Raw genomic sequence first — 14,665 nt, forward strand, 5'->3', positions numbered from 1 at the left:
GACACAGCTCTGCTGATAGTGGGTTTGCCAATCCTTAGTAGCATTCTGATTTATTTTTGTGATGTTGATAATGAAATATTGCATCAGGTCCATTTAAAGTGTATATAATTGTATTTGAAATGTATTTTATGTGAATGTCTGTATAGAACAGGTTAATAAAGTTGTTGAGTAACTTGAACTTGTCAGAATGCTTCTGGTTTTATTTTTGTGGTTTGTGTTTTGAGTTGTACTTCCCACCTACTGTGTTCTAAAACTGCCTCATACTGGACAAGCTGACTTAGCAAAACGACAGAGTTCTCAGAATGATTGCAGTCTAGGGTCACGGGCATGGCTCTCTTTCGCCACCTTCTGGGGGAAGATGGGAAGGACATTATTGGTAGTCCATCCACTGTTGTGGTCACATGCACTTTCTGGTACCTGTGCAAGAAGTAAGAATTATACAACACGTAACCTTTGTTATCTGTTGTAAAGAAAAATTTGGGAGATCTTTCAGGATTTACTGGGCTGTTGTTGCTGCCTCCTCGGAGGTACAGACCGGTGTCCGTTACTCTCTTGCCTCATCCCATAGTACACTAGCAGGGATGCGGAATCAGAGGTCCCTCCTAAACCTACAAGATCACTAGGTGGTTGGATCCACGCGTACATTTAATACTTTAGAAACCAGCTTTTTAAGGGAAAGAACTAGTTTGTGATTGATCAACCAAAGTTGATCTACTCTGACTGCTGGTGTCAGGGTGGACTAGGGTAACCGTGTCACTGGGACCCTCCTCAGAAGCCATGTAGCCCACGACTTCATTGCTACTGTGTGTGTGTCGTCACTTGGCTGATACAGCTTGCGTTACCACAGAGATCCAGCCCATCTCTGCCGTGTATCTTAGACACGTGGCCTACAGTCCAGTTCTGAAGCAGACATGTGCCCTGTTATTGTCATAGTGTCAGCTTCTCGGGGAAAGAAGCCATTACAATTTGCCTGGGTCCCCAGAGTCAAGGTGTGTGCAGGCACACCAGTGTGTCCTCACACGCGTGTGGATGTGGGCATGAGGTAACAGCGGCAGGTTGGGGATGGATTCTTTTTACTTTTCTCTGTCACTTGGCTGTGGTATAACAGCTTTGCTTCTCTTTCTGACTCCTAGGAAGTGGAGAAGGTACTGACTGAGCACAGACACCCCTCAATGGCATCTCTCACATTGCTCTCCTGATGTGAGACTGAGGCCAGACCTCTCCGAGGAACTGGATCTACTAGAAATCTTGGGATGTCAGCATCACTGAGGCTAGAACAGGAAGTTAAATGGGAACTTCTCATTTGAGGCTACCAAAAGCGAGGCCTGGAAAAACCTTCACTGTACTTCTTCCCCTCATGCCTAACAGGAACATCACTATACTGTGCCTCAAAGTCTTTAACAGCCTGAACAAGTCAGGTCTTATCTCTTTTGCCTCAAGTTTGCAAATACCATTCTACTTAGGCATTTGGTATTCTGCTGTGGCCGAGTAACCGCATCCTTAGCTGGACCCTTGCCTAGCATGCGAATGTACTTACTGCTTTGGACTCGGTCTCTGGGTGAGGATGAACCTCAGCAAGCCCTTTCTGCTCCGTGAGAGCCACTCTTTGCGTCTCTTGGAGGTGAGCAGGCTGAAGTGCAATATGGGTGCCCACGGTCACCTCTTGCAATGCGGGAAATGAGCCAGATCGCCAGGTAAATGGAGGGTGTCAGGATCTCGGCTCTGACAGTGCTCTTCTCCGGTGACAGAAGAGTAGTATCCATGGCTCCTTTTCATTTTGAGAAGTTTTTCTTGTTCCTTGCCCTTTGGTGCAGGGTCTGGCTGTCAGACTTCCCCAAAGGAGACCGGTCTTTACATTCTCTCATAGCTACTATGATTTCTCTCTCTGAGACATGTACCTCACATAGCTGGAGAGGACTGACTGAGTGCCTCCAGAGGGGTTGGGATGAAGGCTAGGCGGCACCATCTCTATCCCATTTCGAAATAAAGATGGCTTCTGGAGAATAAATTACACAGGAATAAAAAACAAACAACAACAACAACAACAACAACAAAACAAAATAGGCAGCGGCAGACATGCCCTTTGCATCTGTCTCATTGATAAGGTCTCTGGGAAAGCTGTGGCTGTGACTACAGGAACAGTGGTCCCATGATGGGTGCCTCTGTCCTAGCTGTCACTCCTATGATCAGTCTCTCTCCCATGACACTTGGCAGATGCGGCATGGCCTCAGGGCATTAGTGAGTGGATGCCCCTTGTAGATCACTGAGTGTCAGATGTGTACACACTGTCACTACGCATGCACTCCTAGTGTGGTGTTATTCCTGAAGACGAATGCAGAAGCCACAAAGAGTATTGTACCTTACAAATAGAAATTAGTGGGGGTTTTTCCCCCCCTCATTTTATTTTTGTTTGTTTTCCTTTTCACTTGAAATGCTTATTTATTGGGCAGGAAGATATGTAGCCAGAAAAGTCATGAAATGTGCTTTTTCTAAATGGTTCTTTTATATTATAAACAATACTGGAGACTGTTACCTAAGTAGGGTGCAACGAACTGCGGGCAGTTCAGTGTCTCCCAACTCGCAGCTTACTGTATATGTACGCCCATCTCTTTGAGAGAGGCTCCTTGCCCGGCTTAGTGCAGGCAATCTTCCCTGGGCTGCTTGCAGCATGCTGTGCTACAAGAGTTTTGTTCTTGTGGTGCAGGCTGCTTTCTGCATTGAAGTACACTCCTTTCTGATGATCAGATGGTATTTTTATGAAACTATTTATTTTGTGTGAGGAGTCTGCATGTATTTAATCAGAATGTAATGTATGTTCTCGGTGTTCTGCTAGTAGTGTAGGTAGTTTGAATCCTGAGCCTGATGTCCATAGTTAAATTTGTTAACCTTAAGTTAAATTTGTAGAGCATAAATTTCTGTGTATGTAAAAGAATGATAGCTATGTTATGACCGTAGATTTTTAATTTTTTTCTCATTGATTTTATTATGTGTATTTCACTGGAGAAAAGTTCTCTCAATTAAGTAAAACCATGCTGAAATATCTGAGTAACATATACGGCTTTTGTAATAAGAAAATAAAGTTATTTTTAATTAAGAGGTACAATGAAAATTTCAGTTCACTACAAAAAGACATCACTTGGTACATTACATATACACAAAATATTAAGATTTTTCCAAAATGTACTTAAAGGTTTTAAAAGAAATGAACCTGAAGTTATTAAATGCATCTGTGTTTCCAACTATTGTAGTGTTTTCAGTTAGTGACTATCAATTGAAATTCTTCTAGCATTTTAAAGTCAGTAGGACTGTTACAGCTATGTATTATTACTAATCTAAACATTTAGTCATTGACTTACAAATATTTAATGACTGCTCTGATGATTGCCAGGTAATGACTCAAACCAGTTCTGGGAATCTACCATCAAGTCAAGTTTAACATACTTCCTTAAGTCAGGGCTAGGGATATTAATAGCCTTGGAGGCCATTGAGGGTACGCTCTTCCCTCCTGGTTGACTTTTGAGACCACCACTTGTTTCCTTGATAGCACTGGAAAAGCAAGCCCTATCAGATTTAAATTATGATATGAGAAGGTGGAAACTCCTGGATATTGTTGAGGTCTATTACAGTAAAGCCACTTCCTCTTGATAAAACAACAACAACAACAAAACAAACAAAACAAAACAAAACAAAAAAACAGGATCTGAGCCCTGTCTCTGGGTAGAGACCTGGCATTCTAAGCCTCCTAAAACACACACTACTGTCTTCTGTTAAGAGTTAACCAGTCAGTCACCTGATTTGCTTGATGCAATGTTAAGGAGAGGGAGGAATAATTAATGAAATAGGGTAGCATATAGGACAGGGTAGCTGTAGCTGCTAATGATGTAATGTTCTGGCAGAAGCACTTCCTTTGGTGTAGACAGTGCTTCCCTCAGGCACTGCAGAGGCCTTCTGCTTTCAGAAACATACACCTTTCCCTTCTCTCTTTCTGGTGGGCCAAAGTAGAAGCATGCCTTCCCAGGCACTTTGGGATTTCTCGTTCTTTCTCTGGAGTATCCCACCCCATATCCCATGCAGCCCCTTGACAACCTCCATCGCATGCTACATGGCTTTATTTCTTCCTCTTCCCCACCTCCCTCCTCTTGGCAGCTAACAAGATTTGCAGGCTGTTTTTCCTTCGGACTAATAAAATTGTTTTCCAATTTCCTTTTGTTGACTTGGTTTTGAATTTCTCTTACCGATTAGACTAAGAACCCAAAAAGAAATTCTCAGTTCCCCTGTAATGACTGAACGTCCATTCTTCAGTACTGAGCACAGGCCTGGGGTAGCTAATATGTAGACACTGCTGTGGTGTGGATGAACATACTGAGGCATTCAGAACAAGACTGCTTCAGCACACAGAAGGAGGCTGGGCTCGGAGCGAGGCCGCTGCTGCCTCCAAGGAAGACTGTTCCCAGAGTTAGGAATCCATAGGGGGCTCCAACTGCAGCATGTGGATGGCGGTTCAGGATAGGCGGTTGTTCTGAGCCATTTCTGACTCACGGTGAAGAGATCGTTCCTTCTAACAAGCCTTCAGGTATTCCAGGACACTGCAACATTGAAACAATAGCTGACTGCCCATGAGAAACTCCCAGCGTCCTTAATGGCAGCCCCTTCAGATGCCTCTTGGTAGACATGGTCTCTCTTTGTCTCGCCCACTGTGGCTCAACTAAAGTGTGTCTGAGGAACTCAGTTTTTGCCTTCGTGTGGCTTTGGTGCATTCATTCACAGCCTGTGTGTCCCCGGCCTGTCGGTACGATCCCTGGCACAGAAGAGAACTTAGAAAGGTGAGGAGGAAGTGACACTCAATTGGGTCTTCACAGGGAAAAGTACCATTGATTGGCACCCTGTCTCTGTCCCCAAACTTGGAGAGAGCTGTAGGCAGTGGATTGTAAACACTGGCAGATATTGACAAGAAGTCAAGGTCGTGGCAGGAGCGTTTGGCCCATGCCTGTTGGGGAAGGATCAACCCACAGTTTAAAGTGACTGGTCAACTGTTGCATTTCCAGAAACTGGGAACTTTTTTTAAAAACACATTTTAGAGCTGGCAGCTTTTTAATCATCTTTTTGTGGTCGCAAAGCCACTGGATATACCGTCTTTTTTCTGCTGCTCTTCCCTGTTACAGGGTAGACTGCTCTCTTTCACATTTGTTCCAGGAGGAAATATAACTCCTTCTCTAGAAGGAAGTCATTCTGATATTAAGTGGCTGGGAGGATGCTTTTGGCTGAAATAAGGATTTAATTCCATCCTGGGTAAAGTAACCACTCACCAAATGCTTAGTTGGATTCTGTGCTGTCTGATATGGCTGCATTGGCTGGTTTCTGCATTAGATGGTAAGTGGGATTTCCATACAAGGTATGTCACTCTGTGGTTGATGAGGCATTCTACGTAGGGTTTTAATGAAACTCACATAATATTTATTGAAAGTTCTTAAGGTGTATGCTTTGTACTCATTGGTGATCTTGTTCTCTGAGATGGGTGGGCGTTGCTGACTTCTTTTTATTCTGGGATCCCAAAAAGTGGCCATTTCAAAGTCCCGAGGCTTCAACCATTAGAGACTGTAAGACTGATTTTGAGAAGGCATCGCTTGTTTGTTCAGGAATGGACAACTTGTGGCTGAATTCAACTACGTTGTCTAGTGTCCGTTTGGAAACACAACTTCAGAAACTGCTGGGGAGTGAGGGATGGTGATACACATGCAACAGACGTGAGAGGCCAAGGAGTCAGGAGTAGTCCAGCAAGGGCTCGAAGGAGGAATCCATTGGGGTGCCCTTGCAGCCAGTCATGTGCCAAGTGATTCTCTTCTTGTTTTCCTTCCAATAGTGAGCTGTTTGGAACTTCCTCCAGTGGACAATAGTGTATTTGTTGCAGAGGAAGTAGGAGAACAGATTCTGGGGGTTTATGTTTGTATCAAAGGCTACCACTTGGTAGGAAAGCAGTCTTTGGTCTTCGATCCCTCAAAGGAATGGAATGTCTCCGTCCCTGAGTGCCGCTGTGAGTTGCTTTGGTTGTTTTGTTTTTTTCATTAAAATTTTTTTTATTAAATATATTTTTTATTTTTTTTACATATACATTTATATTATTACAAATATATACAATAAACTACCTATAGGAAGAAGAACCGTGAAACAATCAGGAATTATATAAATGTTACATTCTTAGTGTTTTGGCTATTTGTATTTGGCAGCCTTGAAGAAAACATCTTTCCTAGCTTGGCTTTAAAGATTCATTGACAGTGAGTTGAGTTTTTTTTAATTGTCATCCCCTGTATTCTTTTATATCTTGCTTCCTGTAGACCACATTAAAATTGTAAACATTCTCCCAGGTGCCTCTGAGACAGGATCTCGTGACAGTAGCCCATCATGGTAGTCTGGAGAATTTGATGATATGTAGCCCCTAGTGACCTGGAACTTGCAGTCCCCTGCCAGTTGCTGGGCTTTCAGGCACACCACCATTGCCTGGCCATCATGTAGCTTCTAAACTAGAAAAAAAACATATTCTCAATTTGCACATGTGAGAAGTAACATTCAAGTGACTTGCTCCAGGTTACAAAACTCATTGTGTTATCTTCTGTAATGGCAGAGCATAATTATTCAAAATCTTTTTTTGTTAGTAGTATTTTTTAAGAACTGTGTTAATCTTATGCATACACATTATTTTAAAGTCTCTTTTGCCTAAAAAAATCTTACAGCCCTCTCCATTGACTCCTGTTTTTTTTTTCTACAAGAAAGAAACAGTTGAAATGTATAGCTAAAAAGAAAGTAAGAAATGAATAAATATGGATTTGGCTAGGTGAAAGAAAAGGACAGACTTGCTAGAGACATAGGCAATATAATGAGCATGTTACTGGTAATAACTGGTTTTGTGCACCATTATGTGTAGAACAGTTGGCAGTCATGTTGTCTTTGTGCAGGACCATGTTGTGTGACACTATTCCTAGGGACGCATGGAAAATGTCTACCCATCCCAGATAAGGACTGATGACAGACCAAAGTTAAGAATATTGCCAAAGTCCAACCTGGTGAATTGATGAGTTTATTGGAGTTGTTTACGGAAATATGGGTGAGGGGTTACAGGAGCAGACATGACCCCAAAACAGCTGTATCAACAAAAGCCCACCCCAGCATCTGTGATGGCTCCCAAAAGCTGGCAACCTACAACTCTGGGCACAATGTGCAGGCAAACTCAGCAGGTTGAAAAATCTTTCCCAGGCCACTCAGCTGGTCTGAGCAGCTCCCAGAAGTCCTTACTGCTTATCTAACCTTAAAGAAGGAAACTTTGCATGTCTGGTGAGGTTCAGGAAGTTCCTGATGCTTCTTAGAGATTTACTTGCTGAGGCTTTTCCTTTAGAACTTCCTGAGTCTTAAGGAGCTTTTTATCCACTGTTACGGTACCTTGGTCTTTACTCATCCTGCATTGGTATGGTTTGGTAATACATACCTGTCCTGTTACATATGTGTGCACCATTAAGTTCTGCTTTACCCTTGTCTTCTGACGCCAGGGGAAGTGTGGCTTGTTTCTTCCCGGCCTCTTAGAGCTCTGACTATTCTCTTCTTCAGTGGGCCACTGTCCCAACCCTGTGCTGGAAAATGGCAATATCAGTTCTTCTGGGCCTGTGAATGCAAGTGACAAAATCATGTTTAGGTGCACTGATGGTTACATCCTCAAGGGAAGCAACTGGAGCCAGTGCCTAGAAGACCACACCTGGGCACCTCCCTTTCCCATCTGCCGAAGCAGTAAGTACTGTTGAGTGTTGCCGCTCTGGGCTGAAAGTGCTCTTGGTGCCGTATTAGTGTCTGAGCCAAAATAAAACCTTCACCTCCTGTCTTGCTGAGTTACTTCTCCTTCCCCTATGACCCACTTTTCCCTCTCACCTCTCTTTTCCCTCGCCACCTCTCCCAACTTGTGATCCTCCTGCCTCCACTGCCTGAGTGCTGAGATTATAGCGCCGCTATTCCTGGTAGTTGATGCTGGTGATCAGACCCAGGGCTTCCTGCATGCGGGGCAGGCACTCTATCAGCTGGGCTACACCTTCAACCCTAGTTTGCCTTTCCTTGCTCTCTACCAGTTGGCAGGGAGCTCCGTTCCTTGAGTTCTGCCAGTCAGGGATTCCCCAGTTCCTTATAACTTGGGGGATGAACTGAGGTAAGAGTCCTTTCTGTGGGCAGTTCTGATTTTCATGAGAAAGAACATGCTTCCGGGTCTCACGCCTACTGTTGTGAAGATGCAGACTCTGGTGCACACACCGTGTAAGGAGCACTGTCCATTGATTGCACCCAGCTCTCACAGATCTCATGCCAGCGTATCTTTCCCTTAGGAGACTGTGAAACTCCTGTGACTCCTGCCCATGGCTATTTTGAAGAAGAGACTTTCACTTCGGGATCTGTTGTTAATTATTTCTGTGAAGATGGGTAAGTGCTTGGCCCTTCAAACAGGGGGCAGTACTCCCCTCCCCGGCTGCATGACTTTGGATAATGGCTGTCTGTGTCTACCTAATCCCGTTTCCTGCTGCTGTAGGATTCTAGCTCATTCAGTTTCTGAAATCTTTAGCTCACTAGCTCTCTCCGATATCCAGAAAGCAGACACCTCGTAGACTACCCCTGTTCACCGTAGTTGTGGTGGTTACTTTTCTGCTGCTGTGATAAAACACCGTGACCAAAGCGATGTATAGAAGGAAGCAGTGAGCTGGGTTTATGCTCCCTGAGGGATAAGAGTCCGTGACTGTTATGACAGCAGGTGTGTGGTGGCTGGAGCAGCAAACAGAGAGCTCACATCTTAAACTGCAGGCACTAAGCCAAGAGCATGGTCTTTAAACTCTTAAAGGCCCCCTCTAGCGACACACCTCCTCCAACAAGGCCACACCTCCTAAACCTCCCCACCTGCTACCACCAATAGGGGATGACGTAGTTAAGTGCTGGAGACTATAGGGGACATTTCATTCAAGCCACCACGCGGGTGAAAGTGTTCATTTCTTCTCAGTTATTCAAAATACCTGATTTCTAAACAATCTGTTATGCAAGCCCAAAGCTCCCAAAGCCTCAAGAATGAGGACTATTTCAAGATACCAGAGAAAGAATCCAGAGGCCCCAGTGGGAGCTGAATGCCTTTTATCATCAAACAGTCCCCGGTGGCAGCAGGCCAGGACACACAAGGTCTGCATCTCTGGAGCAGCAGCTACACATGGAGGGAACAGAGGGAAATGGGAGCTTCTCATGGCCACACTCTGCTTGTCTATTAGGCCTTTCGTTCCTTGTCTGTCTCATCCTCTGCAAAGCGGGGAAATGGCCAGTAGCCCCTCCCACCGCAGCACAGCTGCCTGCAGTCTGTGGGAACACCTGCAAGAACATCGCTGCTGTGTGTGACTGTGACTGCCTCAGATCCCCTTCCCCCCTTCAGAGTTGGTGCTCTCGTTGTGCCTTTTGCTCATGTTTCACTCTGTGTCTTCCACATATGCACTGAGATAAGGCCCTAGGTACACATCACATCCGGATGTGACAGAGCCAGTATAACCCCCAACACAAGAGAAATAAGGTTAAGAGGCCTGCTGGCAGGGAGAACAGCATGTGACCATTGTAATGACAGGTTTGGCTTACAGTTTAGAAGTCTCACTAGTTGGTAGCATTGATTCCAGGTCAGGAGGATAGTATTCTGTTGGCTATCCACTTACAGAACAGCCAGCCTCCACCATTGCATTGGCCAGGTGAACCACCATGATCTTTTCATCCATTCTTCCACATTGAGTAGAGCTTGTGCATATATAAGACCAATAAGCCCGCCTTCACAGTGACACTCTTTCTCCAACAAGGCCACACCTACTCTAATAAGGCCACATCTAATATTTAAGCATTCAAACACATGAGTCTATGGGGACCAACCATTATTAGCATGGTGAAAACCAGTGTTAGCCCAATGAAGGAATGGGGTCCCTGCTTGCCTACTTAGGAGAAACAAGAATGTTTAGTAGATAATAAGAGAGGAATGTTTGCACCACTGGGTGAGATACATGCTATGTTGTGGCCTTGTATCAGAAGAGCTGCTAGGACCTAGGATAACATTTGGTCAGGCTGGGACTTGGGACAGAAAGGAAAAGGATACTACTACAGGGAGATGCAATTGCCATTTGTTTATCTAATATGTTCCTTTGTAAGTAATCCCTACTATAGGGCACACTTTAATAGTTAGACCATTTTCCTAGCATGGTAGACAACATAACAGTGGTTGGGACCTTCTAGGGTACCATAAAGTATTGTGTTTCTTCAGCTTGATCTGATAGGAGCCAACTTCTGTCAGATCCCCATGTGGCTAAAGAGACTTGCTTATTTAATTTGTAGTCTAAATGCTATAATACACAAACAAAAAATATAGTAGAAATGAATAGAGTTTGATCAACTGACTGCTGTAAACTAGGCCTTCATCAACACAAACGCTTTGTCTTTAAGTCATAGGTACTGCCCTGTGTTAGGGTTGATTTCATTTTGCTGATTCACCAATTTATAGGTGCCTGGCCCCCCTTCACCAATGAGTGGTGGTCCAGCATTTTATTCGGCACAACCACTCCTTCGTCTGCCTGATAGTTAATGGGGTACCGAAACTGTCAGAGCTCTCTACTGAGGGAGATGTGGTATCTACCTTTTCTGTCTAAGATATTCTCACTTAACTGAAGTAGTCATCAGCACTGTCCCCACCTGTGGCTGAATCTACAACTAAAGCATTTGGCCTCCAGAGGGTAAGGAGTCAGTATCTTGACTACAGCTTCTAGGTGAATGGGTTTTGTGGTTATTAAGACTTCATAAGTAGTACACCATTGTTTTTTTTTTTCAACAGACGCATGCATGGTTAGCTCCTTAGGGTGTGTTAACTATCTGTATACCCTGTACTTGCTCGACGGCTTGTTTTGCTTCCTCCAGTGCCATGGAATGAGCTCCCATCCTGCCCCATACCTCTTGCTTTTCTATGTGAATTGTAGAGTAGCCTTAGGTGGGAAGGGCCGGGTATGGGGTGGAAGCCCTCTAGTAGCCAAGCAGCCCCACAGATTTCTGTATTTGCTTAGTCATGTAGAAAGCAGGAAAGCCTGTACCTTGTCTGTCCCGTCTGTGGCAGCACTTTCATTTTATTCTATCAGACAACACTCAGATACTTCATAAACAATCCAGGTCCTTGGACCTTGTCTGGATTAATGTCTGATCAGTGTAATGCAATATTTGAACAGTCACTGGTTTGGTCCATTCTGCTAGGTCATGTATTGTTATCCCATGCATAGTGTGAGTCTGTGTAAATAACCCTGAGGCAACATGGTGAAAGTCCACTGATGCTTTCCGGGATAAAGGTAAAATATTCTTGCCTTTCAACTACTATATCAGAGAGGAAGAAATCATTGGCCAAATCCAGTACACAGAACACAGTGGTGATGGTCCAATTAACAATAGAGCAATATTAAGTATAGCCAAATACACCTTATTTAATTCCCAGGATATACTGTCTTAAGCTATGTCCCATCAGGCTTTTCATTAAGGCATGACAACAAAGTAAAGGGGTTACATATCAGCTAATAGATTGCTTTTGTGATCTCTTGGTGCTCTCCCATACCCTTAGAAAGTACTGGTATGTGACTCTGGAGTTAGTGGTACCACTGGTATAGCTTCTCAAGATTGGCTTTTTGGCCAAGACATGTTTGTTTTCTATGCACCTTAACCAAAGTTTCCCATGGTGATTTGCAAGCACTTGTCCTATAATATGTCCACTCCCACAGTATATTCAGGGCTTATGGCATGCACCTTTGAGGGCATATGCCCAAGTCTCAAAGTGAGCACAGGGCTGTCTGTCCACTAGAGCTCTAAGTTTCTCTTAAATGGTTCTTAAACATAGCTGGGTTTCTATGTATAAGTGTATAGTTGGCCCCAGTAGGTATCGGCATAGTGACTCTTTCTCTCTTACAGAGGACCAACATGTAGCCAATGCTGTATGAGGAGTCTGTTTCAGGGATGTGGATCCTTGGACCAAGTCCCTAGTCACTGTTTTCCCCAGAACCAGAGCCTCCCTGTACTGTGTGAGGCAGGCAGTGCAGATTGCTTGGGGAAGCCTCTCTTCTCTCATGGCATTTCCAACTGGAGAATGGGCCCAGTTTCCCCCTTTCTGCCCACCCCCACACCCACATACACGGGCGCCTGTCCCAGGGTTCTAAAGGTACACACTGCCTTTCAGGAATAAGAGTTGGAGTCTCTTCTTAAGGGAATGATTTGCAAAGTTGTATTGCCCACATTTGGCTGCTTGTCTACGTTTCAAAATTGTATTATTGTCTGACAATAATGTACTTCTGTCACCCCCTCCATAACCTCTCACTCATCTCTCCCGCTCCCACCAAACTCCTTATTTCCAACAGGTTTCTCTTCTATTCCTGTGTTGTTGTTGGCGGGGGGCGGGGTGCACCCACTAAGATTAGTTAAGGCTGTTTGTATTTGGGAGACCTTTCCTTGGCAGCCTTCTTTTATATTCTGAGTACAGCACACCCCTGTGTTTTGTCTCTGTCTCCACTGAATCTGTCACATCTGAGCTCTTTTCTGTATTTGTCAGCACAGCATAGCAACCAACCACATGAATATCAGAGCTCATTCCTGACTGGAGGTACCAGGGGCAAGATGACATCTCTCATGTCTACTATACAAGTCATTGTAAGCAGCAGAAAAAGTCAGAGCACACACAGCGTGTTCATGACAAGTCCCTTGGCATGGGGATTTTTTTCCCCTACACACACACACACACACACACACACACACACACACACACACACACACACGATATGACTGTAATTCCTCCGTAGACGTCTGTATTTCCCTTGGCTTGACATGGGGATGTCTTTTGAGTTGGGGCAAGTATACTTAATGGCAGTAGTTAGCCATATTGGCAGTAGCTCCACAACTACATTGCAGTGACTGACCGTTGCTGCTGCTGCTGCAGTACTGAGAAGAAGGGGGAGGGGGTGTGAGGGTGGGACTGGGAGGAAAGGAGGGAGCGGGCTGTGATTAGGCTGTAAAAATGATTAAATGAATAAATTTTTAAAAAGATACCAATAAGGGTTGCTTTTATTTCCAAGCAACCCTTTGGTACCATCAGGGCAGAAACAGGGTTCTGCACCATGCTCAGGCAGAGTAGCATCTGTGTGCAGAGGGAACCGAGGGGAGTTGGACAAATGTCTCATAGGTATGGTACCTGGCTGTATCTTCCTTCTCTGCTGCTGTCGTCAGAGGAGAGAGATGCTCCCCTCCCACACCAGCACACAGGCCTGCATTCTACAGAACCCCTGTAAGAGCAGGGCTCTTCCCGCTGCCTCCGAAACGGAGTATTTCCCACAGAATCCAAGAGCAGACGCCTTAAAACATTAAGAAGTAATGATTTAGCGTTTAGACCCTTAAAGCATTGTCTTCAGATGGTCTGGTCTCCCGCCCTGAGGATCTCTTGCCCTTTCTTTCTCTTGCCTCAATCTCAGTCGTATGACAATATCCGCCTTTGAGTCCCACTCTCAGTTTTATATCACCTTTTGTTGTTTGATTGTGTCTGTGTTTGTGTTTTTCTGATCACACACCACTGCTCTCCATGAACACATCCACCTGCATCTGCCTGTTCAGGTTATGAGCGATCAAGCTCTTCCTCCCCCATGCCACAACAGCACCTCTGAAGTCCTCACCACCCTCCACGTTATTCTAGGTTGACCCATTCCCTGGGTCTGTTCACCATTTCAGGAGAGCTATTCCACTTCGTGGCTGCTGTGTTAGAACGACACAGCATGCGCATGCGCTAAGGGGCAGGTTTGAAGTGCTCAAATACAGCGACACAGAACCAGCCTCCATTGCCCAGCTTGAAGACCCAGAGGCTGAGGGTTGTTCTGACATCTCCAGGTACCGCCTAGTGGGCGTCGAGAGGCTGCAGTGCACCGATGGGGAGTGGGACAGCTCCTATCCTACCTGTGAGCCCATCCAGGAAGCCTGCAAGCCAGCTGAACAGACCGCACTGGAGAAAGCAATTGTAAGTAGGGGGTGTTGTCTGTTTGGTTCTTAGCTGTACTCTCAGCCCGACATGACTCTTAGCATGTGCTCAGTGGCTGTCTGCTCAGTGCTAGGTAACCTTGACCTCTTTGTAGAAGGGGCCTCACAAGATGCCGAGCCACTCCAGATAAGAATGTTCCCATTCATTATCATCATCGCAAACACCTCGAGAAGATTGTTATTGGGTTTATTGCCTCACTTGACATTTATAACAGGGTATACTCAGGGCCTGGGATCTGTAAGCACTGCCTGCTGTGAGAAGCTGCTCCAGGTCTCCGTTCCAATAGACCTGAACACGCTTATTTTCCTCCAGGCCAGCTTTAGCCCGTATTATTATCCCTTGAGAAATATCCATGGTTATATTTAAGCCAGCACATGTAAGTGACTGATGATGTTAAGGATTCTGATCCGGGTGGCAGCTCCTTGGGTTTGCAGCATATTGGTTTCACAGTAGCCCCAGGTGTAGCTCTAAAAGCTCTCCTTTCCTTAGCTTGCCTTTCAGGAGAGTGTGGACCTTTGCAGTGCCGCAGAGAACTTCGTGAGAAGCCTGAAGGAAAGTGGACTAACAATGGAAGAACTGAAATACTCC

General features: G+C 45.0%; 1 protein-coding gene across 3 annotated transcripts in view; it reads left to right on the top strand.

Moving 5' to 3' along the window:
- The window catches only part of PFKFB2 (6-phosphofructo-2-kinase/fructose-2,6-biphosphatase 2), a 40,015-nt gene extending 25,959 nt beyond the window's left edge, over positions 1 to 14,056 (top strand). For 2 of the 3 annotated variants that reach the window (XM_084778565.1, XM_084778564.1), the window contains one exon: positions 1,134 to 3,094. In XM_084778565.1, the coding sequence (XP_084634691.1) occupies positions 1,134 to 1,199 (66 nt within the window). In that variant the 3' untranslated portion in view covers positions 1,200 to 3,094. Of the gene's footprint in view, positions 1 to 1,133; positions 3,095 to 8,354; positions 8,449 to 13,929 lie in introns of those variants that run through there. The other variant, XR_014778512.1, reaches the window with a different exon arrangement.
- The last annotated feature ends 609 nt before the right edge of the window (positions 14,057 to 14,665 follow it).

This window comes from Acomys minous, assembly GCF_964271855.1.
Source record: "Acomys minous genome assembly, chromosome: 1".
In the NCBI taxonomy this organism is placed as follows: domain Eukaryota; kingdom Metazoa; phylum Chordata; class Mammalia; order Rodentia; family Muridae; genus Acomys; species Acomys minous.